General features: G+C 66.3%; 3 protein-coding genes across 3 annotated transcripts; 2 read left to right on the top strand and 1 right to left on the bottom strand.

Annotated features, from left to right (window-relative positions):
* The first annotated feature begins 752 nt into the window (after positions 1-752).
* PPP1R27 (protein phosphatase 1 regulatory subunit 27) lies at positions 753-2,635 on the top strand. Its single transcript, XM_063175587.1, has 3 exons — positions 753-1,253; positions 1,946-2,096; positions 2,183-2,635. Exons 1-3 carry the CDS (start codon positions 1,016-1,018, stop codon positions 2,304-2,306), a joined length of 513 nt encoding a protein of 170 aa, XP_063031657.1. The 5' UTR covers positions 753-1,015; the 3' UTR covers positions 2,307-2,635.
* A 240-nt stretch (positions 2,636-2,875) lies between these two features.
* On the top strand, positions 2,876-4,744 carry MCRIP1 (MAPK regulated corepressor interacting protein 1). Its single transcript, XM_063175767.1, has 4 exons — positions 2,876-2,974; positions 3,047-3,165; positions 3,260-3,358; positions 3,465-4,744. The coding sequence occupies exons 1-4, from the start codon at positions 2,967-2,969 to the stop codon at positions 3,527-3,529; spliced, it is 291 nt and encodes a 96-aa protein (XP_063031837.1). The 5' UTR covers positions 2,876-2,966; the 3' UTR covers positions 3,530-4,744.
* Positions 4,745-8,286: 3,542 nt separating this feature from the next.
* Positions 8,287-18,141, bottom strand: GCGR (glucagon receptor). Its single transcript, XM_063175496.1, has 14 exons — positions 18,063-18,141; positions 11,946-12,144; positions 11,532-11,628; positions 11,297-11,404; positions 10,949-11,070; positions 10,745-10,851; positions 10,502-10,655; positions 10,207-10,366; positions 10,072-10,132; positions 9,770-9,839; positions 9,530-9,618; positions 9,087-9,225; positions 8,953-8,994; positions 8,287-8,829 (listed from the first exon to the last, which is right to left on the bottom strand). Exons 2-14 carry the CDS (start codon positions 12,012-12,014, stop codon positions 8,545-8,547), a joined length of 1,503 nt encoding a protein of 500 aa, XP_063031566.1. The 5' UTR covers positions 12,015-12,144; positions 18,063-18,141; the 3' UTR covers positions 8,287-8,544.
* Positions 18,142-19,428: the final 1,287 nt, after the last annotated feature.

Genomic DNA, 19,428 nt, shown 5'->3' with positions numbered 1-19,428 from the left:
TTCTGACACGCCCGCCTGGACAATCCCCATCACCGTGACAAAGCACAAAATGCTTAATTGTCTGATGTGCCCAAACCTGGGTGGGAGAAAACAGTGGTTGCTTAAACCCTGATGGACCTGAATGACTCCTCTGTGGCAGATGGTTCTGTTTTGGGTCACGACAGTGTAGCTGGAGAGTATCAGAGGCAGGGGCTGTCTGGTGGTGGTGCTGTTCTTCTGCTGTTCCTCGAAGGCTGCTTGCAGTAGCCTGCCCTCAGCAGCAGCTGCTTCCCTGTCTCTAGGACAAGGGACCAGCAGGGCAGGCTTCTGTTCTGTGCCTGTCCTGGGATCACCAGCAGCACCTCTGTCCTCACAAGGGCACAGGGGCCATCAGACACTCAGGCTGTGCTTGCTGGCTGTGTGCTGTCACAGTTGGGCTGGGCAGCACAGCTCCTCCTGCTCCTTTTGAGTTGTCCCCTGCAGCTACAGGAGGGTGACAGCTCTGGATGTGACGGTGCCCACAGCCCTGGCACACCCACACTGCGCTGGGACAGGGCGGCCAGTGCCCCTTTCCCCACAAGGGCTTGATGTTGGGAAATTCCTTCCAGGCTCCCCTGAAGGACTACCCAAGCAAGAGTAGATCTGACCCCTCGGACGGGGCACGTCAACAGGTGGGTGGTAAGATGAGACACCAACTTCTGCCCAAAAGTGGGAGGCTGCAGGCCCGGGCGGCTCGATTACAAAGCATCATGGCAAATAGCATGAGCTGCACGTCCCCAAAATAGCCCGGGGCAGTCTTTATAACGCGGTGCATCAGTCCTGGGCCAAGGGCCTGGAGGTGAGCTGCGGTGCCGGTGCCACGTCCTGCGAGTGCCCTAGGAGAGCAGGAGAGGAGCACGGTGACAGCCACATCCCTGCAGCAGGGGACACAGCGAGACACGGCGGGGCCAGCACAGAGCTGCAGCCGGGAGGGCCGTGAGGGCCGCAGAGGAGGCAGCAGGGCAGCGAGGGGCAGGGCTGCGTGCTGAGCAGCCCCATGCCGCTGTGCCTGAGGGCTGCTGCCGCCAGCATGAGGGACTATTGCCCGGCGCTGCCGCGGTACGGCCGGTGCACGCCGCGGTACGGCCGGTACGCGCCCCGGCTCCGGGCCTCCCGCACCGTGCGCTTCCCCAACGACGTCGTCTTCCAGGACCACATCAAGCAGGGGGACCTGGAGCAGGTGGGCCGGTTCATACGGGCCAGGAAGGTGACGCTGGACACCATCTACCCTTCTGGTGAGTGCTGCTGGGCGGCACAGCCTGGTGGGGCCGTGAGGGACACCGGGGCTGCGCTGTGGGCCACCCTCAGCAGGACTGAGCAAGCTGGGCCCCTCAGCAAGGAGCAGAGCCCCAGGGTGGCCCCAGCATCTCCCCGTACCAGCAGAGTCAGCGGAAAGGGGGAGCCTGGCCCCGGTCCCTGTAAGGCACCATCGAGCCCCCACAGCTTGGCGGGACCCCAAAGGACGGCAGCAAGCACAGGCTGCGGGCTCTGGGCAGCACCCTGGGGCTCCTGCCTTTTCCCCTGACTGGGGGATCTGCATTTGTTCCTGGCTCTGCCCGTTTCTCACAGGCACTGCTCCCTCTTGTATGTCTGACTCTGGGGGCTCAGGGAAAGCTCTGTGTGCACAGCCTCACCAGAAATTGTTCATGGAATGCCTGATCTGTACAGGCTGGTGTGGAGCCCAGATCTGTCCTTTTCTTGCGCTTGGCTTGTGCTCTCACAGGGCCATGGAGACCCTCCCAGACAGGGCATTCATGCTGCAGAAGGGCAGCAGGAACCCACAGCAGCTCCTCTGGCTTTCTCACTCTGTGCTTCTTTCCCCACCGTCCTCTCCCTGAGCAGGAGAGTGCCTGCCCCCTTTCCCGAGCTGCGAATGCAGCGTGCAGAGCGATCCCTCCCGGGCAGGGCTGACCCGCTGTCCCCGCAGGCATGGCAGCGCTGCACGAAGCCGTGCTGACGGGGAACCTGGACTGCGTCAAGCTCCTGGTCAAGTACGGCGCTGACATCCACCAGCGCGACGAGAACGGCTGGACGCCCCTGCACATGGCCTGCAGCGACGGCTACGCCGACATCGCCAGGTACGGCCCCGGGGCATGGAGCACGGGCACCGGCGGCTCCTCGGGCTGCCCGGGCCGGGCCGGTTGCTCAGCTCCGCGCCCTGCAGGTACCTGCTGTCCCTTGGGGCCAGCCTGGAGGCCACCACGGACGACGGGGAGAAACCCTCGGACCTCATCGACCCCGAGTACGAGGACCTGGTGCAGCTGCTGGGAGGCGCCGCGCTGCGCTGAGCCGGGACCGGAACACCGAGCGCCGCGGGCCGGCCCGGGGGCTGCGCCGGACCGGGAACCGGGGCTGCGCCGGACCAGGAACCGGGGCTATTCCGGACCGGGAACCGGGACTAAGCTGGACCGGGAACCGGGACTAAGCTGGACCGGGAACCGGGGCTATTCCGGACCGGGAACCGGGGCTATTCCGGACCGGGAACCGGGGCTGCGCCTGCCTGGGAACCGGGGCTCGCCCGGGCTGGGCCCGGGCGGCCAACGGGCAGCAGCGCCCGGTACTGCGAATCGCGAACCACTTTGTACTTTTCCAATAAAGCATCTCGGTTACCATCTCCGGTACCGCCTCCGGTGCCATCTCCGGTGCCGCCGGGGCGGGGCTGTGGCGGGCGGGGGCGTGGCGTGGCGGCGGGGGCGTGGCCAGCGCCGTGCGCAGGGCCGGCGCGGGGGTGTGTCCGCCGCCGGTAGGGGGCGGGGCCGCGCCTGCGCGGTGCGGCGCTTCCGTCTGTGCGGCTGGCGCAGGCGGGAGGGCCCAGGTGAGGGGCGCGCGTTGCCCGGCGACGGGCGGGGGGCGCCGCGCGGCCAGGCCCGGCCGAGCCCTCCCTTCCTCCCGCAGCCCCGCCGAGCCCCTTCCGGCCCCGCCGAGCCCCGCCGAGCGCCGCTGCCGACATGGCCAGGTGAGCCCCGCCCGGCCCCGGGCCCAGCGCGGCCCCGGGCCCGGCTCAGTTCCCCCCGCGCTCCGCTTGCAGCTCCCCCGTCTCCCGGGTGGTGTACAACGGAAAGCGGAGCGGCGGCCCGCGCTCCCCCGGCGCCGGCAGCGAGATCTTCACGCCGGCCCACGAGGAGAACGTGCGCTTCATCTACGAGGGTGAGCGGGGCGGCGGCCGCGGGGTGGGGGCGCGGGCGGCTCGGGGCGGCCGAGGCGAGCGGCCCTGGCCCTGGCCCTGTCCCTGTCTCCGCAGCCTGGCAGTGCGTGGAGCGCGACCTGCGCAGCCAGATGGGCTCCGAGCGCGGCCTGGTCGAGGAATACGTGGAGAAGATGCCGAACCCCAGCCTGAAAGGTGCGGGGGACGGGGGCACCGCGCCGGCCGGGCCGGCCCGGATTGGGTGCGCCGGGCGGGGGCTGCCCTGCCTCTGCCCCCAGAGTCTCTCCTGTCTCCCTTGCAGCGTTTAAACCCGTCGATCTGGGTGATCTGAAGAGGAGGAACACACAGGATGCAAAGAAGTCCTAAAGTGGATCCTCCCTGCGGGTCGGCTGCTCTCCTGAGGTCCTCAAGCAGATTTAATTTGAGATTTTGTGTTGATTTCCTCCTCTGGTCTGTCCTTCTAAAAGCCCGTGGGAGAGCCAGTCAGCTCTGGGGCTGGCTCTGAAGCTGCCTGAGGTCGAGGATGCTCAGGGCCTCACCGAGACTGCCCAGAGCCTGTTGCAAAGGATTCCAGTCCCCCGCTCATAGCTTTGGCCTCAAACCGCCCTTCCCCACTTCATGCTGAGCAACCCGATCCCCTGTTCCCCTCCTGTCGCTGCCCTCTGTGCCAGGCTGGGCAGGCCGAGGCAGATGCGCTGTTGGATCGGACAGCACGGGGTCTCGCTTTCCCCTGTGCGCCTCAGCTCCACCTCTGCTGGGGCTGGCCGAGGGCAGGTGGCACAGTCGAGTCTGTTCCTGTGCCTCCCGACACAGGGACAGCCCCTGTGCAGTGCAGCTGAGGGCTGGGAGGCCATAGCCAGGCTCCTCCCAGTTCCTCTGTGGCAGCAAGCTGCTGCCTGGGCTGCTTGCTGCTAGAGCACGTGGGCCACATCTGAGGCCACATTTTCTACCTGCTTAGATCAGGCCTGGTCCCTGTGGTGCTGCAGGGGAAGGTGTTCCTCTCCTGCAGATGGAGAGGTGGAGTGTCAGCACCAGCCCCAGGCTTGTGAGAGGTGCTCAGAGGGACCTGGGCCACCTGCAGCCCCACAGGAGACGGTGGCTGTGGGGGCAGCCGTGGGGCTGCACGGAGCAAGGCTCGGGAGCTCCTTGCCCTGGCAACGCTGCAGTTTTGTACTAACACCATTTTCCAGATACGCAGCCCTTGGAAGAGACCCGGCCCCTCAGCCTGCCCTGGGTGGCCGCAGTGGTGGAGCCACGCCAGGGGTGCTTCCTTTAGCCCCTCGCTCGTGGCACTGCGTGGATGGTTCCTGCGTCCCTGCCTGAGGGTTGGCGTGCCAGCTGTGCCCAGCCGAGCTGCGGGGCTGCCCCGAGGGAGGGCTGGCAGCCCCCTGCCCGCCCTTGCTCCGGGCTGGCGGGGATGGGGCTGCCAGGCCCGTGCAGTGCCAGTGGCTGTGGGGAGGGCTGCAGGGACTTGGGGCTGCCAATACCTTTCCTTTGTTGAGTCCTTGAGTTGTACTGTACCCTTTCCTTTCTGTGGTATGTCACTTGAGGAGTGTTGTAAATAAACGCTGGTGTCCTTTTGGGGCGGCCTTGGTGTGGTGCTGCAGCCTGGCCCAGCTCTGGGGCGTGGACGAGGGGCAGAGGGCTGCATTTGGTTTTGCCCTTGCTGGGCTCTTGGTTTCCCTGCAGGCAGGTGCAGCGTGTCGGTGGCACAGTGCCCTTGGGCTCGGGCAGCCAGCATCCCGGGAGCTGTGGCTGCACCCAGGATTTAAATGTTGAGACTATTAATACCCTCATATCCTCTTCCCTCTCCTGCTTTAATGGCATTTAGGCTATACTTAGCATTGCTAGAATTTCTGCTTGAGTGCATCTTGACACTTGCCACAACCCTGTTTACCTCCCATCACCAAAACATTCCTGCTGCTTGGTCCTGGCACAGCAAGATGGAAACTCAGCCCCTATTGCCTCCTGAGCCACCCCAGGCCCTGCGTCCGTGCAGCTGCGGGCAGTGGGGGACAGGAGTGACGGCGTCACTGTCAGAGCCCTTCTCCTTTCACTCTTGTGTTGGGATGGGCCCTGTGGTGTGTTCAGGGAGCCGGGCAGGCCAGTGAGATGCCCTGCTCAAAGCCCTTAGCATGCCCAGGGCTGTGTCCTGTGTCCAGGCAGGCCTGTTCAGCTGCCAGGGAGCCCAGCACTGCCCCCCGTCTGGGGCCATCCCAGCTCTGCAGGACCCCCACACGCCCTGGGCATGAGGGCCCTGCTGCAGCACCCCCACTTCTGCCTTGTTTTCCTCTGCTTGGGCACACTAAAGCCAGAGGCAAAGCAGCTGCTCAAGCTCTAATGAAATGTACAAAAAACATCCTATAAGTAGGTGATTTTTATAAAGACTGATGCCAAACTGCAGGGCAAGGATGGTGAGGCGGTAGGGGGAGGTGGTGGGAGTTAGGGGTGTGAGGAGTGAGGCCACAGGCCAGAGAAATCAGGCTGTTTACCTGTAAAAATCGACCTCATCAGAGTTTATTTCCCTGTGCCTTGGACACAGTGCTCTTCATTAGATTAAAGGGTGGGAGGAGGAGAGGAACGTGTTTGTCATCAAATTAGGTGGTGGTGAAGAGGCCTGGCAGCAGGCAGAATCGACTTAGGAGACCAATTTGTGGTGCTCAATTCCCTTGATAAAGTGGGAATTTTCCTACGAGGCGCTGCGCCTAGGGGTGCGTGCTGGGCTGGGCTGGGCTGGGCTGGGGGCACTGCCCGCCGTGCCTGGCTGTGCCAGAGGGCACTGCCTGGGGGCCACAGCCCCGGCCGCCAGTCTGGGGGTGAGCAACTGCCTCAGCTCCATTCCGTGCCCTGGGACGAGCTCACAGCCAGGGCTGGCTCCATGGCTGCGCTGTGGTTCTGCAGAGTCTCTGCTTAGGGCAGAGTGGTTCCAGCGCGGGCTGCCTGAAAAGGCAGGGGGTGCTTGGGTGCTCCATCCCTGGAGACACTCAGTGCCAGGCTGAACGGGGCTCTGAGCAGCCTGGTGCTGCAGGTGTCCCTGCTCACTGCAGGGGCTGGGCCAGAGGACGTTTAAAGGTCCCTTCCCACCCAAACCATCCTGCAAGTCTGGCCAGGCTGCTGTCAGCACCTTCATCCCTCTGGATACCAGGAACAAGCAGCTCCTGTAGGGCGGCTGAGGGCAGCGCCTGCCTGTGTGTGTGTACACGTGAGTGTGTGTGTGTGTGTGTGTGTGTGTGTGTGGCGTACATGTGTGCTGTATGTGTGCACACACCTGCACAGGGCTCGGCGCCAGGGGACACAGGACATTTCCCCAGCTCACCCATGGGCTGGGGCTGGCTTGAGGTCCCTGGAGGGTCCCATCATTGTGTGGCACACACAGGGCCACCCTTGCTGGGCACGGTCTGGGGGCCAGCCTGGCCCCAGCAGGGTCGGGGGTCCGCAGCAGGTGTTGCCACAGCAACGCTGGAGCAACAGGCGCAGGGCACAGCTCCGTGCCATGCCCATATTTACCTTCCCAGAAACCGCTTGGTGCTCCAGCAATTTGCCTCAATTAGGCTCGTTACCGCGTCAGGAAGGCCGCAGTGACGGCAGCGGCTGTAGGGCCGCTGGCTCCGCGGGGGCTGCCGGGGCCGCTCGGGCACATGGCTGTGAGCGGGGCAATGCTGTCCCTCCGCCTGTTCCTGTCCCATCCCCGCACTTGGGGCCTGGGCAGACCCCCAGCACTGTGCGCCCCTTCCCTCGCCCGTTCCGCGGCGCCGCTGCCCCTGCCCCACGGCCCCGAGCCCCGCCGCCCAGAGCCTCTGTGCCAGGCTCTGCTGCTCCCATCCCCGCTGCCAGCGCTGCTCTGCCTCTCGGGCGCCGGCTCCTGCTCGGCCAGGGCAGACAGCGAGTTGTCGAGTAAACAGAGGAAAATTACTGTGCGCTGGGCTGGGCTCTGCTGCCGGAGCCAAGCTCTGCGTGGCCCGGGCCATGGCTTCTTCGGCGGTGCCACGCCAGCCCCGTCGGTGCCTCGCTGTGGCCGGGAGCCTGCAGGCAGCGCGGCTCCCGAGGGTGCCAGGGCAGCCGTGGGCGTGAGGGCAGCCGTGGGTGTCGGGGAGCCGTGGATGTCGGGCAGCCGTGGGTTCCGGGGGACCCGCGGCTGTCGGGGCCGCGGCCGGGCGGGCGGTGCTGCGGCTGGGTGCGATTTACCGAGGGCAGCGCCTGCCCGGTGTTCCCCGGTGGGACTCCCAGCTCTCAGCCCCGGCGCCGGGCTGGGTGCGGGCCTCGGGCAGCCGGGGCCGGCACCCGCTCGGGAACGCTGAGTGACGGTGCCGGGCAGTGCCCACGGTCCGCGGGCGGCGGGGTCACGGCAGGGCGGCTGTCCGTCCCGCCGCCACCCTCGGGCAGGGCGAGCCCGGCCGGGGAGCAGCACCGGCCTAATCCCCGCACACCAGGCGATTGTGGCGCCCAAAGCTGCGGCATCCGGGCTTAGCGCTCATGTGCGCAGCACAAGCCTCTTAGGGCACGGCGTGAGCCCGCCGCCCGCAGCCCCGGGCCGGCACCGGGCTCCGGCAGCCCCGCACCCCGCGGCGCTCACCGAGCCAGCGCTGCCGCCGGCTGGTGCCCGGCCACGGCCCGGGCAGCGACCGGGAGAGCGGGGGTGCCGCGGGCAGAGCCAAATGATTTAATTAAGGGCTCCTGGCAGCGAGAGGACAGAGCCGATTAGCGGCCAAAGGAAAGCGCGTGCTGGGGAGCTGGAGCTGCCCCCGGCCGGCAGCGCTGCAGCGGCTGCACGTCTGCCGCCTCACCTGTGCGGGGCTGGGGCAGGCCGTGGGGCAGGCAGTGGGGCTGGGCTGGGGCCTGGCAGTGGGGCAGGCAGTGGGGCTGGGCTGGGGCCTGGCAGTGGGGCAGGTATTTGGGCTGGGCTGGGGCAGGCCGTGGAGCAGGCAGTGGGGCTGGGCTGGGGCAGGCCGTGGGGCTGGGCTGGGGCAGGCCGTGGGGCTGTCTTCCGGAGCATCCCATACCTGCCGGGTCACTCAGCTCCTCATCCATGGCTGTGGAGCATCCATGGGGTGCTTAGGAGCATGGCCCACACACATCCAATGTCCCCTGAGTCCCCAGTCCCCACAGCAAGGCACACACAGAGCTGGCCCTGCAGCCCGGCACGGGCCCACACCTATTTACAGATATGACAGATAAATTACAGCACTGTGCACGGGGACTCGAAGGTGCACGAGGAAGCACCACGGGACAAACTCCCCCCCTACAGATCCCCCTGGCCCCACAGTTCTCCCTTCCAGAGGTCCAGGTGCCCCTTGCCTGCCTCACTGTGTCCGTGTGCCCAGGCACCAGGGGCGGACGGGGCCGGGCCCGGCTCAGCGCAGCCCTCGCAGCTGGCTGCGGGCTCAGAAGTGGCTCTCGGCCGTGGTCTCCGGGAACTCGTAGCAGTGGTGGTGGCCCCCGAGGGCGAGGTGCTCTGCGGCGCCCCTCTCCAGGCGCTGGGAGCCGCCCGGGGGGCCCAGGCTGCGCCCCAGCCCGTTGGTGCAGCCGCTCACCAGCTGGTGCTTCTCGCAGGTGCTGCCCGCGCCGTTGCGGGCGCTGGGTGCGTGGCTGTAGGTGTGCTTGTACTCCTCAGCCAGGTCCTTGCCCAGCTTCCAGCGCTGCCAGCGCTTCAGCAGCTCTGCCTGCACCTGCGGGAGCAGCTGTCAGTGGGAGCCTGTGCCCTCTCTGTCTGTGACCCTGCTGTCTGTGCCCCGCTGCCCATGCCCCCTATTGCCTGTGCCCCCCTGCCCGTGCCCCACTGTCCTGCTCACCTCCTTGTTGACGAAGCAGTAGAGAATGGCCACCAGCAAACCCTGGGAAGGTGGAAGAGAGGCGTGAAGAGCATAACCAGACCTCAGTCCGGTCCCTCCTGAGACTGCGTGTCCCCAAGGAGGGCTGGGCTCACCTGGAAGGAGCTCAGGAAGAGATCGAAGAAGAGCTTGACGTAGCGCAGTGTGCCCTGGGCGTGCTCGTCCGTGATGAAGGCAAAGACCACCTCGTGGATGCCCAGCAGCGGGATCAGCGTCAGCGTGGACCTGGCCAGCCTGTGGGATGAGGGTCACGGGTGGGCACGCAGCCCTGTGTGCCGTGGGGACACAGGATCCACACCACAGTGTACCCCACAGTGTGCCCCACAGTGTACAGCCACAGTGTACCCCACAGTGTAACCCCACAGTGTACCCCACAGTGTACCCCACAGTGTACAGCCACAGTGTACAGCCACAGTGTACCCCACAGTGTACCCCACAGTGTGCGCCCACAGTGTACAGCCACAGTGTACCCCACAGTGTAACCCCACAGTGTGCCCCACAGTGTGCCCCACAGTGTACAGCCACGTCCAACACCCACCTGAACTTGTAGTCAGTGTAGCGCATCTGGTGCGCACGGAGCTTGGAAACGAGGATCTGAATGATGCGGATGAAGATGAAGAAGTTGATCTGCAAAGGAATGGAGTGAGCCGTCAGGGGCACAGGCAGAGCCAGAGGAGGGGCACACAGGACGCCTCTGCTCCCCTGCCCTGGGCACCCCCTCCACAGCCATGCTGGGGCCTGTGACACAGACGTGGAGCAGGGGCTGCAGGGGGCTCACCAGGATGGCCAGGAACACGGGGAAGCGAAGGATCCACCAGAAGCCCATGTTGTTGTTCGTGGACCAGCACCTGCAGAACGGACAGATGGGGACTGCCAGGAAGCCCCTTGACCAGGCAGCTGCTGGAGACTGGCATGGATTGGCAGCCTGAGTCAAGCAAGCACTAAGGCCCAGAACCCTGCTCCTTGCCATGGGCAACGGTGTGGAGTGACTCCAGAACCAGCACAACGTCCCTAGAGTCCCCCACGCACCTCCCTGTGCCCTGTGCCCCCCGGCAGCCAGCAGCTGGAGCTGGTACTCACTGGATGTTTTCGTAGAGGAACTTCACAATGACCCAGGGAATGAGGAACAGCATGGGTGCCCCTGAGGGGAGGTGAGCAGAGCACGGGTGAGGCACAGCAGGGCACAGGGTCAGGGGCCAGCCCGCCCACACTCACCCCAGCCGATGCACAGGTAGAGGGTGAAGTAGCTCCTCTCGGAGAAGACGGCCACCACCAGCAGGTTGTGCAGGTAGATGCCTTCCACCAGCAGCCAGCAGTAGTTGGCCACGATGCCGTACTGCATGAAGACCGTGGCTGCCCTGCAGCCTGCAGCTGCCTGTGGGCAGGGGTCAGGGCTGCAGCACTGCCTGTGTGTGTGTGCCCGTGCCCCCAGCCCCACCAGAGCCCCCAGCTCCACAGCACTGCCTGTCCCTGTGCCTGTCCCTGTCCCCATCCCTGTCCCTGCGCTGACCTCGTCGCTCAGCCACACTTGCACGTTGTAGCCGTCGATCTTGTCGCTGTAGTGGGTTTTGAGCAGGGCGTCGATGACCAGCACGGAGACGCCCTTCAGGATGAAGGAGGCGAACAGGTTCATGTGGATGTAGTTCCTCATGCAGTGCAGCTTGCTGTGGATTTGGGGGCCATTGTCAATGCCCGTGCGTGGGCCCCGGCCTCCCCCTGCCCAGCCTGGGGACAGCCACGCCCAAAGTCCCACCTGAAGCCCAGCAGCAGGGCCAGGGCGAGCAGCAGCGCACACAGCGACACAGAGTAGCCCACAGTGTACATCACCTTGAAGCTGCCATAGGTCCTGGCAAACTTTTCCTGGAAGAGGAGGGAGCGAGTGAGGGCAGGGGCAGACGGAGGGCAGGCAGGGGGGCAGGCAGGGACCCCCACACCCCTGCTGCCCAGGTCTGCCCACCTGCGCCTTCAGGTCCTCGTCATCCTGCTCACACTGTGTGGCATCGCGCAGGGACTGTCCCCGCGGGCCTGTCACCCACTGTCCGTCCGGCCCACAGGTCTTGAAGACGTGTCTGTGCTTCACTGCGAGGGGAGGGATGGTGAGCAGTGCCAGCCCCGTGGGCAGCGTGCACCGGCCCCGGTGTGACTGCCTGCAGCAGCACATGCACACAGCACACAGGTGTCCCAGCACAGCTGCACACACGTGGGAACACACTGCACAGGTGCACACACACAGAGCACACCTGCACACACTGCACAGCTGCACACACCGCCCAGGTGCACGTGCACACGCCCCTCCCCGCATTACCTTTCTGGTACCAGGGCAGGAACCAGGGGCAGGGCACGCTGGCTGTGCTGTTGGGCATCGTGTCGGGCCAGCAGGAGAACTTGTCGAAGGTGCGGTTACAGACCAGCTCTGCAGGAGGACAGGAGCTTTGGCCTCCCCCTCCCTGCCCCTCTGCCTGCCCCCATCCTGCCGGGCCCTGCGCTGGCTCCGGGCCCCATCCCCATCCCACAGGACCTGGGGGGCCGCGGGCACTGACCCGTGGGCGCGGGCTGGCGGCTCATGTTGCGCTGGCACTCCTCGCTGTACTCCTTCCACCTCTCCACGACGTTATCCGTGATCTGGGCAGAGGGACCCTGTGGGCACCAGGGACCACCCGTCACCCGTGTCCTGCTCGCGGGGGCACCGTGCTGTGCCAGGCAGTGACCCCAGCTGGTGCTGCCGAACATGCCGTGCCGTGCCATGCCATTCTGAGCCACACCATGCCATTCTGAGCCACACCGTGCCATTCTGAGCCACGCCACGCCACGAGGAGGCACAGAGGGGCACCAGAGGCTGTACCACGTGCCATGGTGAGGGCATGCAGTGCGATGGGTGGCTCGGTGGCAGTCCTGCGTGGGTACTGGGCTGAGCATGGGGCAGAGCACCCTCGTGTGTGACAGCTCATCCTTACCTGGCAGCAGAGCAGCAGCACCAGCAGGGTGAGGAGACGTGGCTGGGACATCCCTCCTCTGGACCCCATGCATGGGACACAGTGCAGGGCACACGGCTTCCTACTGGCCCTCAGCAGCTTCTCCAGCCTGGGGGTGCCGGCCCTGGCATGTGGGCAGCCCTGTGCAAGACTCCTGGTCACGGGGACTCCTGGGACACAGCTGGGGGAGATGGGGCTAGGGCAGGTGGGGCTGGAGACGGCTGCTCTGGCACAGAGCCTGTCCCCATCCCCACCTGGCCCTGATTGGTGTCCACATTCAGATATTTGTTCACTCATTTTTGCACCAAGTGCCTGTATTATCCTCCCCAGGAAGGCACTGGGACGGTGACCATGCAGGTTCTCCTGCAAGTTTCAGGAGAAGCTGCCAAGGCAGTTTCAGCCCCTGTGTGGCTGGAGTGCAGTGGCAGTGCTGCCCCCAGACCCTCAGAGGAAACCTGGGCTGGTGCCACCCCACGCTGCTGCTGGGGCCCCGCTGGGCATCACTGCTGAGTCTGAGAATGCAGACCCCCGTGGCAGAGGGGACCCCTGAGCACCCCCTCAGGCTGGCACCTGGGCACATGGTCTGGCAGCAGCACCCCAGGGACGGCCAGGGAGGGCACGGACGGGGCAGCAGGGCAGGGACACTGCCATTGACCCGCAGGGATCCTGGCTCGCGGGGCTGCTGTGGGCCTGGGACAAGCTCAGCTGTGGCTCCATCTCCCCCAGCCCAGGGCAGTGCTGGGGCTCCGGGCGCTCCACAGGCCGTGGCTCACGAGGTGCCGTAATTCCCTCCAGCCCTAAGCCGGTTATGGGGCTCCTGAGCAGGATTTTGGCTCTTCCCACAAGGGCCCATTTTGGCACAGCCCACTGTGTGGGGTGAGGGCAGGCGGGCCGGGGGCGTGGGCAGCGGTGCCAGGGCCAGCGCGGGCACGGCAGCACGGCCGCAGCCCCTGGGCTCCCCCGGCACCAGCCACAGCGCCGTGCTCCCCATCAGTCTGCTCCCAGGGCTCGCCGCTCTGCCCGTGCCTATTTTTATCCCTGGGAAAGTCGCGTTTCCTCCGTCCGTGCAGACCCACTCGCCGTGTCCAAGTGGCTGCTGGAGCAGCTCGTTAATCAGCACTTGGGGCTCCAGATGCAGCTCTGGGAGCAGGACCTGCCATGGCCTTATTTAGCCAGTCCCAGGACAGACGGAGCTGTCTCTGGGGACAGCTCTCACTGGGTGGGCTCTGTGAACAGGGACCTTTCTTGGGTGCCCATTAGCCCCCTCACCACCGCAGAATTCCTGTTTTTGTCATCACCCCAGCCCCACCCCAGCAGCACAACTGCCCAACCACTATTCCTGTCCTAGTCCCTCTCCCATCCCACCTCAGGATCCCTGTCTCTCTCCTCCCACAGCCTCATGCCAGCATCCCTGTCCCTGTTCCCCACCATCCCTGTGCCCCCCTCCAGCACACCAGCATCCCTCCCTGTCCCGTGCCACTGCCACGCTGTCCCAGCCCTCGGGAAGATGCCAGTGCCAGTCTCTGGCCAGGCATCAGTCCCTGCCCTGGCTGGGAATGCTCCCCCAGTCCCTGGGTCACAGGGATTTGCTGTCAGCCCCTCTGCGCGGCCGGGGAGCAGCTTTGGGGCAGAGGTGCCGCTATTTTTAGTGGCTGCAGTGGGATTTAGCAGCAGGGAGGCCTCTGCCCTGGACTCCCCCCATCTGGCAGCCGCTGCCAGCCCTGCCCCAGCGTGGCCAAGCCGGGCAGACTGCACTGGGTGAGGGGTCCTGGCACGGGGGCCAGTCACGCTCCAGCCCCATCATGGTCTTCCCCCTGTCCCTGCCCAGGCCCTTTGCCCCAGCTGCTGCAGTGCTGCTCAGCCACAGAGATGCCCACCAGCCACAGCAACAGGGTCCCTGCACACAGGGGCTGCTCCCAGCACAGACCCGGGGTGCAGAGGCAGCCCTGGACCAGCTCTCCCTGGAGTGGTGCCAGTGGGCAGTGGCAGAGAGGGAGCAGAGGCTCTGTGTGCTGGGACAGCGAGGTCTGGGGTGGCCGGGAGCCCTGGCAGCACCCTGGGTCCCTCCCCGGGGCTGGCACTGCCCAGCAGCAGCACCAGGGGTGCCCTGGCAGTGCCTCTGCCAGCTGGATAGGCTGCAGCCTCTCAGCCGCGCCTGGGTGCCACAGGCAGCTCTGCACAGGGGCCTGGCCCCACATCCTCACCGCCTCCCTCTGCTGTGCCCAGCCGGCTCCCAGGGCCACATTCCCTGCCCTGGCACCTCATCCCCGGCTGGGGCCAGGCTCTGGGGATGCCCCACCACACCAGGGCATGAGCAGGAGGGTACCTGGCCTTGAATTGGTGCCTCTGAGGGGCTGCAGTGCAGGACAGCAGGTGTCCAGGGCACTTTTGCCCCACGCTGGCGCTGGACACTGGGGTTTGCTCCTGTGTCACGGTCTGTGGCTGCTGACCTTCGTGGAGCCAGGCCGCAAACACCCAGTGCAGCTCCACCTGGGGCCACAGCTGTGGAGGAGAGACCTTGTGCCAGGAGAGCAGGAACGAGGAGACAGCACTGGGACATGTGCAACACCACTGCTGGCAGCCCCTGTGCTGGGCCAGAGGGGTCACACACAGGCACCCCCATCTGCCCTCACAGTGTGGCTGTGGCTGCATTTGCCTTTCCTGAGCCAGCAGTGCCAACCCTGCAGCCACAGGGGCAAAGCAAGGACCCCCATTTCCCATGACCTGTGCCCCTGGTGCCCCTGCAGCCACAGGGGCAAAGCAAGGACCCCCACTCCCCTTGGCCTGTGCCCCTGGTGCCCCTGCAGCTCATGGCAGCTGCCCCTGGCCCCAGGCAGGTCGGGAGGGGCCAGCCCAGGCAGGGTGCAGGGCAAATGGAGGCCCTGGGTGCACTGCTGCCATGGCATTGCACCAAGGCAGGCGGCATGGATGGCAAAGGGCCTGTGCTGGGATTTTGCTCCCCACCGATGGCTGTGCAGCCTCCACGCTACCCTGCAGCAGCTCTGTGCCAGCACGGACCCCCACTGAAGGCTGAGCGCCCAGCCCTGCCTAGGAAGAGACTCCTCTTCCCACCATGGCCCCTTGCCCTGAGGATTTTGGCACCCCAGCCCCTCCAGCACTGCTGCCATTGCACGTGTGAGAGAATGAGCTCCACATCTGGGATCTCTGTGGATGGTCATGTGGATCAGGGCTGGGTAACATCCCCACAGGACACTCATGGGCATCTGCAACGTGACCTGGGAGCACCTTGGCACAGCCACAGCCCCGCACAAGTGCAGCGAGGCTGGCGCAGCCCTCAGAGCCTGGTGCCACAGGGCTCGGTGGGGTGGGGGCTTGGCCTCGTGTGAGCACAGTCCCTTACCCAACAGAGCCCCTCACGCAGCAGAGCCCCGTACCCAGCCCCACACACAGCCCCACATCCAGCACAGCCCCGTACCCAGCACAGCCCCGTACCCAGCACAGCCCCACACCCGGCACAGCCCCACACCCAGCACAGCCCCACACCCAGCACAGCCCCACACCCAGCACAGCCCCACACACAGCCCCACACACAGCCCCACACCCAGCACAGCCCCACACACAGCCCCACATCCAGCACAGCCCCGTACCCAGCACAGCCCCGTACCCAGCACAGCCCCACACCCGGCACAGCCCCACACCCAGCACAGCCCCACACCCAGCACAGCCCCACACACAGCACAGCCCCTCACTCAGCACAGCCTCGCTGGCTCGGAGGCAGCTGTGAAGCTGTGGGGGCTGTGGAGCTCTGGAGCTGTGGGGCTGTGCAGCCCCTGGACACAGGGCTTAGCCCCCCATGCGCTAATGCGGTGCTTTCCACGGCTGGCTTGGCTTGGAGCTCGGAGCTACATGCCAGCTCGGCAGGGGCTTTGGCACTTGGCAGGGGAGGGGACGGTGCTGGGCCAGAGCCGATGCAGTGCCGGTGCCAGCCTGGCCCTGCAGATGCTGCTCCACTTCCCACCCGGGCCCAGGGTGAGCGGGGCAGGGCAGGGGACACGGCCCTGGCAGGGAGGTCCAGGAGTTCTGTCCGGCACCGTCCCTGCCCTGTGTCCCTGCCGGAAGCTCAGGGAGGTTTCCTACTCTCCTTCTCCGTTCTTTCCTTGAGAACTAAGTATGAGGAACTTTGGCAGCAAAGGAGCAGCTGAGCAGCCCGGAACAGTCCTTGTGCTGCAAGGCTGTGACTTGTTTGCACAGAGCTACGAGATTGTGGAATCGGTGGCACATGGAGAGAGCCAACATCACCAGGCCCTGGTGATGGCAGATTCTGTCTAACCCTGGACCAAGAAAACCCAAACCAGCCCTGACAGTGTTTTCATCAACAGGAGCATAGGATGCTCTTTGCATCACCTCCACTTCAGCCTGGTCACCACAAGCCATGGTCAGGGGGCACCTGCACAGGTGCCCTGTACCAAACCACGATACAGGGACCATGATACAGCCTGGCAGCAGCCAAATCACCTTGCTGCCCAGCTGGCTCTGTCATGGGGATGCTGAGCCACACAGCACCTCATCCCTGGCTCGAGGAAAGGGGTGTTTTTGTTCATCACGTTGCATGAAAACCTGTGAAACACAGACGGAAGGCACAGGAGGCAGTGTGACACGTGTGGTTAGCATGTCACAGGGGAGGCACAGGGCTGGGAAAAGCCTAGGAAAAGGTCAGTGCAGACAGGCTGGTGCACACACTCCCCTGCACTGGGAGCTCCACACCCGAGCAGCAGATATGCAGCCCCAGCAAGTCAGGGCTGCTGCGGGGGCCACACGTGCCCAGCCATCCTCTGGCACCACAAGTGTGTGCACCCGACCCCAGAGCTGGGGCAGATCAACAAGGACATGGGGACACAGGACAAAGCAGGAGGCAGTGGTGGAGCACAGGGGATGGAGCAGAGCAGCCATCCCATCTCCCCCATGTCCGGCTTCTCCTGCCCCAGTCCCTGCCTGGCACAGCGAGGTGCATGGAGATGCTGTGCTCAGTGGCTGGTTTTAGCCCTGTGCTGCTGATCAGGGCTTGCGGTCACATTTTTTCATTAACTATTTTTAATCCACATTTTGCCTATTCTCTGTTCAGCCTTTTCTCTTTTTCCCTCTCTAGGCAACAGAACATAAAAAAAAAAAAAAAAAAAAAAAAAAAAAAAAAAGAAATGCACCGCAGTGTGCGGAAAGGAGCAGGATTGGTGGGAAGCCACAGGAGCTGGCAGCTGGGGCAGCACTAACACGCTGACGAGGGGTCCTGCAGGCCCTAAATTTTCCTGCTGATGCACAGACAAAATCACAGGGGAAGTCACTGAATTTGGTGTGGGTCAGGACACCGCGGCAGGCGCCGCACGGGCAGGGGGCTCAGCAGAGCTGATGCTCCGTCCTGAGGCCATTCTGTGCCGGAGAGCAGGCTGGCCCCGCGGTCCCTGCGTCCCTCACCACCCGGGGGAAGTGCAGGGCCGGGCAGAGGGGACCCGCAGCAGCTTTGGAGATGCACTTGCAACCAGGAGGACGGCAAGGTCACATACCCGTCATGTCCTGGTTAAACAAAGCCATTTACCAACACCGTGTTGACACAGCAGAGCTCGGGACAGAGTCACAAAGGGCACTCGCACCAGGCCCCCGTAATACCCAGAGAGCTTGGGGAGAGCTGGGACCTGGCAAAGTGTCCCCTGCCTCGGCCCCTCTGCAGGACACGCGTGGGCACCGCTGTGCCCGCGGCAGGGACACCACGCACGGCCCGCCCCGACCGAGGCTGCTCCGGGAATCGCTCCCAAAGCGGCGGAGTCCAGCCGGAATCGCAGCCCGGGGGTGCCGTGAGTCCGACGGCAGCGCCCCTGCCCAGGAATGCCAGCGGGCAGCGGGCGCAGCCCCGCGGGAGCCCCAGGCCCAGAGCACCCAGGGGCTCCTTTTCCCCGGGGCCGGCGCCCAGCCCCGGGGCGGCTCGGGGAGCTGCGGCTCCGGGGTCCCGGGGCTCCATTCGCGGCCCCGGGGTTGCGCAGTCCTCACTCGAATCCACATCCCCGCGACGGGACCGGCGACATCCCGAGCCCCGAGCCCGCGGCTGCGGGCGCTCCCTGCCCTCCTCCCTCCCTGCCCTGCCCGTACCTGTCGGGGCTGGGCTCGCGGCGGCTCCCGAACGCATCTCGCCACCGGCGGGGAGCGGGTCCGGCGCGCTCGGCGAAACTTTAGCGGAGCCGCGACGGCAGCGGCTGTGGCGACCCAGGGGGAGGGACCGGCTCGGGGGAGGGACCGCGGGCACGGAGCCGCGTCCCGCCGCCCCGCTCCTCCCGCCGGCACCAGAGGGGCACAGCCGGTGCCCGGCCCCGCCCGAGCGCCGGGCGCTGCCCCCGCATCACCGGCGGCCGCTGCCGGGAGCGCCGCCGCTTGTCCCCGCCCCGCTCCCGGGCACCGGCTCGGCTCGGCGGGGACGGGCGGAGCGGCGGGGGCAGATAGACCCGCCAGCCCCGGGGGAGCGGGCCGGGGACCCGTTCCTCGGAAGGTTTCCCCGGTCCCAGCGCGCCGCCCGCTCCGGGGGCTGCTCGAAGCCTCCGGGAGCCGGGCGGGTCTCGCCGCCGGCCGCCTCAACACCCGCGCTCCGGCCGCCGCCGGCGGTGACGGGTCAGTGTCGGCCGCCGCCGTCCCGCTGCAGGTAAACACAGCCCAGGAACGCACCGGGACCGGCTGGCCGGGGCGGCAGGGGGACCCGGGGAGCCCCGGCCTGGGGGTGCCCTGTGCCGGCCTCCCGGCACGAACGCATTTACCCGGGGCCGTGCCGGTTGAGCCCGCGCGAAGCCCGGTGGGCGCTCAGCGCAGCCCCGCATCCCCGGAGCCGCCTCCCGCGGGCTCCGCTCCGGCGGCCGCCGGCGGCAGCAATTCCCCCGGGCGTGGGCGCAGGAGCGCGGGGACCCGCGGGGGTCTGGCCTTTGCCACGAGGATCGGAGCCACCGCTGCCCCCGGAGATGGCCCCGGCACCTTCCAGGCCGGGAGGCGGCTTTGCGGGAGGACGGGCAGCCCCAGCCGTAGCTGGAGCGGGCAGAGGTGTCCGGGGAGCCGCTGCGGGCAGCAGGGCGGGAGCGGGGGCAGGCGGCACGGCCACGGCCACCGGCTCTGCCAGCCCCGCGTTCCCCGATGCGCAGCAGATAAGCGGTGCCCTCGCACTGCAGCTGTGGGCGCTCGCTCGCGGCCGTGTCTGGCACACGCTGTCCTGCCTGCCAGTGTGGCCGCGGCAGCTCGGCTGCCACAGGGGATGGGGGACAGGGAACGCGCACACGGGAGCGCAGGGCTGAGCAGGGCTCCGTGCTGCCGGGGCCACGGGGCTCCACGGCTCTCCTGCTCCACGCTGGCCCTTTGCATGGCACAGAGCGGCAGCCGTCACCCCCAGAGCCTGGGGTGCTGCAGGACGCGGGGGATGAGGAAGCACAGCCTGGCAGGGCAGCCCCAGCTCCACGAGCCTTCACCTGCCCATGGCCTC

The sequence above is a fragment of the Melospiza melodia genome, chromosome 24 (genome assembly GCF_035770615.1).
Source record: "Melospiza melodia melodia isolate bMelMel2 chromosome 24, bMelMel2.pri, whole genome shotgun sequence".
NCBI classification, from domain to species: Eukaryota; Metazoa; Chordata; class Aves; order Passeriformes; family Passerellidae; genus Melospiza; species Melospiza melodia.
This window is presented reverse-complemented; position numbering and strand designations above follow the sequence as displayed.